Here is a 6,297-nt window from a genome sequence, read left to right as displayed (position 1 = left end):
TTTTTTTCCCCTTTTGATGGAGTCTTACCCTGTCGCCCAGGCTAGAGTGCAGTGGCACAATCTCGGCTCACTGCAACCTCCGCCTCCCAGGTTCAGGTGATTCTCCTGCCTCAGCCTCCTGAATAGCTGGGATTATAGGTGCCCTCCATCACTCCCCACTAATTTTTATATTTTTAATAGAGAGGGGTTTCACCATGTTGGCCAGGCTGGTCTCTAACTCCTTACCTCAGGTGATCCACCTGCCTCGGCCTCTCAAAGTGCTGGGATTACAGGCTTGAGCCACCGTGCCTGGCCCTGTTAACACCATTTCTAAATGTCTGAGCTAACACTTTAAATCATAAATCTTGGGTGAACATACCCATATCAATAAATTCAGCCATACCTAACCACATATTTTTTTTCTTTTGATCTAATAACCCTAGAATCCATTTTCTTAGATGCTCTCCTACTGATACAAATAAAGTTTCTACAACTCCAGTATATATGCTGTTTTCTCCCCTATCTTGTACTTATATCTAGGTGAAGCTAGCCTCTAACCCCTCTTATTGGCCTTTTTGAGGTAGTGAAAAGTAGTAAAGGTGGGTGCTGAGGAGAATGGGCATTTCTTTCTGAGGCAACTGTTTCAGATGAAATTACTGAAAGGTTTTTATGCAAGAGAAAGTTGGTTGGAACATAGGTGAGGAGGACTGTTCTTTTTAGCAGAAAGTTTTGGGGCTTTGGGGTTCCAAAGTTAGGCTTCATGTGTTAGTTCCTACATCTTTATCCCAAGACACAATCCCACTTCTTCTCAACCATTGCCCTTACCTTCAGTCTGGCAGGGTTGTACTTTTAAATGTCATTGCACGTCTGCAGACCACTCAGGCGTTGGGCCAGATCTTTAGCCATGTCTGTCTTGGGCTTTAAGGTTGCAGAAATGAAGAAGATATGATGCCTTTAAGTTATATGCTATTTTTGTAAACACTATAGAGTTTTCTCTCTGCTTAGTTAACTTTAGAGTTAACATGAGAATGAGTATAGAAAGTTGAAATATTTCTTTGAATGTATCACATTCCATTGTCAATCAGTGACTATTTAGAGGGAGCCTTAAATGTCCAAGATACTGTATCATATTGACAGTAGATTATAAGTTGTTGACCATTAACATTTTGTGTTTTTTATTTACAGAAACTTATTGGAGAAGTGTTTAATATTGTGAGCCAACAGTCTACTGCTCGACCTGGCTGCATTATTGAACTTGATGCAATAACCAACCAAGTAAAAACATGCTTGTGAATTGGTGATATTATATACTTTATCCCATGATGTTTTATGTGTATATGATATATGTCATTCTCAGAATAATTTTCTTGTTTGTTATTAAATGCAGACAACTTCAGTTGATTCCCATAGTGAAAATCTACTAATGATTTAGGGATTATTTTTCTCCTTGGGAAACCAAGAACCATATATTCTCACTTATAAAGTGGGAGCTAAGCTATGAGTATGCAAAGGCATACAGAGCGATATAATGGACTAAGAGACTCAGAAGCGGGAGGGTGGAAATGGAACTAGGGATTTAAAAAACTGCATGTTAGGTACAGTGTACACTACGTGAGTGATGGGTACACTAAAATCTCAGAATTCACTACTATATAGTTTATCCATGTAACAAAAAAACCACTTGTACCTCAAAAGCTATTTAAATAAAAAATTTTTTAAAATTTTTATTATTATATAAATAATAATTATTAATAAATTATTCTTCTCCAGTTGAATTGTATTTGTAGCAAAGGAAATTTGATTCAGTTGAAGAAACCATGACCCTGATCTTGAAATGCTGAGAGAAAATACAGTGCAGCTGCACAGAGGATCGGGTTGTGGTTTCTCGTTTTATATTATTACTCTTTTCAATTCAGTAGAGGGTAACCTCAGCTTCAGAGTGTTTGCCTTGTTAGGCCCCATGTTGGGTACTTTTATGAGGTCCTTTAAAATGCAGATGAAAGTCAGATCAAAGTGAACATATACTTTTTAATCACAGGTCCTTTGTGTAGTCAGTATTCCTCCCTAGCTACTACCTAGGAAATAAGGAGAACCCTTCTCCCTATAGAGAGATGTAAAACCCATTTTAGCCCTCAGGATATTTGTTTCTTTAGGACTATGTTTATGTATTAAGGGATAGAACTAACATTCATTCCAAATGTGAAAAGGTTTAGTTTGGTAAGGAAGCTACCAATAGTTTTAAACAAGGAAATGAAGAAAGAGCCAACTGTAGTTAAAAGCAAGTATAGAATTATATCATAAATTTTCTTTGGTGTTTTGCACTTTCTATTGGGGAAAATGTAGTCCTTTCTGCTAATATAGATAAAATACATCATCTCTTGATAGCAGAACTGGGGCTGCCAGACCCATATTGCTAATATCTCCTGGGAAATGCTTTTTAATCCCCAGTACCCTACCTTTCTTCAGATTCAGCCTGTGATTTCTTTTTTCTACTCCATAGGGATGTAGAAGCATGGGTTAGCTTCCTTCCTATAGATAAGTTAATTTTTAATGGATTGGATGTTAAATTCATCCCCTACTTTAGCCTCTGCACTGATTACGATGGGATATTAATATAGCCTGCTCTCACAAAGCAGTCTTTTTACTTCATAGTTGCTCAGCATTTTCTCCCCTGCTCCTTGTGGCTATTTTTAACAGAAGGCCTGGTAAACTATAAGCAATAATGAATGACAAAGTTTAAAATTCTTTCCAGGTTTGTTCCCAGTGTGTTGTATGATTTCTATATCCATAAAGGTATCACCCTTCTCTTTACTTTCATTTATTCTTTGTCCCTTGGGGAGGTGACCTCCTAGACAATGAATGTGAGGAGATTTTTAATGTTTTACCTATAGAAACACAAAGTACCCTATAACTTTCATAAAATTGTGTGGCCCAACCAAATATTATAATCCTTTTATTTCTTTCTATTATGTAAAGAGGCAGGCTTTCCTTTATAAGATTATTGACACCTCATCAAATGCCAAGATAATCATAGCTACTTCGCTTTTTTGAAATCTCTGGGGGAGCCATCTGATTGTCTTAATACACTTCCAAAATAAGCTTTCGTTTGGATGTAGCCTTTCCTTGAACTTCGGTTCACGTTAGGTTCTAAGTAGCCATTCGTGACAGTCTTAAAACGTGGTCATGGAGCATAGCAGTTGACAGTGATGTTTCATCCATCCTTTGAGGGGTTCTAGTTAGTTATGTGTGAGTTTAGTTCTCTAGAGATGTATTATCCTGCTGGCTGTTACAGGATCCCTCGTAATTCCCACTAGACAGAGCTATTGGGGTACTTTGAGGAGCTTTCTGGGTTTTGTTTTGTTTTTTGGTTCTCCGGTGGAATTGAAAAAACTACAAGTTGTGTAGTAGTCTAGTGTGTCTTACATAGTTAGTACAGCCCTCCCCAGTCAGTTGTGAATCTGATGCTTTCAGGCTCAAAGTGGTGAAGGTTGCTTAACTGCTCTTTAAATTTGGGTTTTTGTAGCTTCTTTTTTGTTTTTGTTTTTTTGAGAAGCAAACCTGTTGATTTGTTTCTACTACAGTTCTTCTATTCTGCTATTGGCTGTGACATCTTTGAAAGTAATTTTTCTCTGACCAGGATCGTTTTAATGATTTTTTTCTGTTGCTTTTTTTCTTTCTAATTAGTAGTAGGTAAAGAATAGAAATTGTTAGATATATTTCTTCTGCATTAGCATTGGGGAGGTGATGGATGGGAGATGGGAGACAGGGAATTTCAAAGATAAAACCTCTTCATTTTTTTTCATATTTGTAGTGTGGCTCAAATACACAGTTGCTTCATGTGTTTCAAGAAGACTTCATTATAGGATATAAACCACATGAAGATATGGAGAAAAAGGAAACAGAAATATTTTTTCAGCCATCACAAGGTACTTTAAAAAAATAGTCTGCATTTGTTTACCTTCATGCTAACAAAAAGATCTCTAAGCTTTCATTGTGTATGGATCTTCAAAAGTTATCACTCTCATAATTTTTGACACATACACCAGTTAGTTCTGTCAAAATTGCTTGCTTGTAGATGAAGAGGGCATGTGGGTGAACGTTACATTTTGCAAGACAGTTCATCGGTGATACAGACTTTTGCCAAGAAATGGTGTCTATGAACCTTAATTTGTTTTAAAAAGTAAGTTTAATTATTCAACTCTATAAATAAATTATTTTGATTGGTAGTTCCATTTCGTATCTCAAGAAAACAGTTAATTTTATTATAGATTTTAAAAAATTACCAGTAAATTGCTTTAGACCAATGATGAATATAAGATGGTATCATGTTGTGTGGGACAGTAGAAACCTCATGGAAATGGTGAATGCAAGGTACCATCTCACAGTTTTCCCCTTTGAAGTGTGGTATTTTTTCCTTTTTGTGAAAGTAAGTAGTTTAACCCTTTCAAAAACAAACAATATGATGTTTAGTTTAAGCTTTATAACTAAGCTTAAAATGTTACCTTCAGATGTTAAACTATATTTAAGTTTTTTAAATTGGCAAATAAAATTGTGTATATATATATAGTTATATATATATATATATATAACTTCATAATTATAAAACCAACATGTTCTATTTGAAAAGCCATGTCTTTAAGAATTAAGTGTCTGTGGTGAATAGTTTACAAAGAGTTTTCAGATAATTTATTTCATTTGGTTACAAATTGTGAATATCCAGATGGACATATTTAATTTTCTTAGTGTAGTTTTCATCACAAAATTATGTATAGCATCTAAGGAAACTGTTTCTATGTAATTTGTGCAGATAATTTCCTTTGCTTTAGTGGAAAATCAGATTGAGGTCCTGTATTCTAAGAAGCTTAGCTCAAACCTGTTTTCACTCGCCAGACTAGTAACTTGTTTTTCTTTCATATATCTTTCTTCATACACAAAACTTTTCTTATTTATGATTATTCAATTATGTTCAGTTTTATTTCACTATCATTATAACAGCAGTACTTCTTTACAGATTTAAAATTTACTATTCTGTAGTATCTTACCTTTGCCTGGGTTAATCTTTTTAATATGGTTTCCAACAAATGTAGCTGCCATTTATCACGTTACTTCTAACAGGAAAGATATGCCAACTTACCAGAATTCAATGCTTATATAAAGTTGGTACTTTTCTTTATAATATTTTAATTGACTTGCATTAAAAATTTTCTTTATTTCTCACTTTTGATATTTGTTATGCCACTGCTAAATCAGGCCAAAAGATTTCCTCAGTGCTTTCTTGGCTTTCCTTTAGTTTTTGTGTGAAGTTTCTCTTCCTGATTTTATAGCTGTGTTCTTAAAGGACTTGTATAGGTTTCTCTTCTTTTCTGCCTCTGCTTTATTTTGTACTTTCTAAGTTTTAATTAAAAATTTATTACTCTCTTAGTTAAGAAAAATGCCAAAAATAGACAAAATTAGAGTTCATAATTAAGTGAACCTCCATATTCTATAATGTAGGTTAAAGATTTTATCACACTTGTTCTGTTTACACAATTTTTCTTTCCTTTTCCCCCCTGAAATTTTTTTTCCTCCCGAGACAGAGTCTTGCTCTGTTGCCCAGGCTGGAGTGCAGTGGTGTCATCTCAGCTTACTGTAACCTCCACCTCCCAGGTTCAAGCAATTCTCCTGCCTCAGCCTCCCAAGTTGGTGGGATTATGGGCATGTGCCACCACACCTGGCTAATTTTTTTGTATTATTACTAGAGTCGGAGTTTTACCCTGTTGGCCAGGTTGGTCTTGAACTCCTGACCTCAAGTGATCAGCCCGCCTTGGCTCCCAAAGTGCTGGGATTACAGGTGTGAGCCACCGCGCCTGGCCCCCCTGAAATATTTTAAAGTAAATCCACCTGCAGTGTTGTTTCACTTCCATATGCATTTCTAAAAATAACTCCCTTACATATTTGCTATTATCAAATTGATAATAAAATTCCTCAGAATCATGCAATAACTACTCCCATTTTTCATTGAATTGTCAAAAAGTTGAGGTTTTTGTTTATGTGTTTTTGTTTGAATCTATATCCAAACAAGGTTTACATATTGTGTTTTCACTGTCTATTAAGAAGAGTATTTTAATCTAAAGTGATACCTTATATACACCCGCATTATGCCACTGACTTGTTTTAGAGCAAGTTTTTTTTTTAATTATTTTTTTATTATGCTTTAAGTTCTGGGATACATGTGCAGAACGTGCAGGTTTGTTATATAGGTAAACACGTGCCGTGGTGGTTTGCTGCACCCATCAACCCATCATCTACATTAGGTATTTCTCCTAATGCTATCCCTTC

General features: G+C 35.4%; 1 protein-coding gene across 3 annotated transcripts in view; it reads left to right on the top strand.

Annotated features, from left to right (window-relative positions):
- The window catches only part of DMXL2 (Dmx-like 2), a 178,277-nt gene that overhangs the window by 101,162 nt on the left and 70,818 nt on the right, over positions 1–6,297 (top strand). For all 3 annotated transcript variants that reach the window (XM_011928618.1, XM_011928620.1, XM_011928619.1), the window contains exons 14-15: positions 1,165–1,254; positions 3,791–3,905. In XM_011928618.1, coding sequence (XP_011784008.1) covers positions 1,165–1,254; positions 3,791–3,905 — 205 coding nt within the window. The remainder of the gene's footprint in view (positions 1–1,164; positions 1,255–3,790; positions 3,906–6,297) is intronic.

This window comes from Colobus angolensis, unplaced genomic scaffold (genome assembly GCF_000951035.1).
Source record: "Colobus angolensis palliatus isolate OR3802 unplaced genomic scaffold, Cang.pa_1.0 Scaffold78, whole genome shotgun sequence".
In the NCBI taxonomy this organism is placed as follows: domain Eukaryota; kingdom Metazoa; phylum Chordata; class Mammalia; order Primates; family Cercopithecidae; genus Colobus; species Colobus angolensis.
Note: the sequence above shows the minus strand (reverse complement) of the source record. Positions and strands in the feature narration are given on the sequence as shown.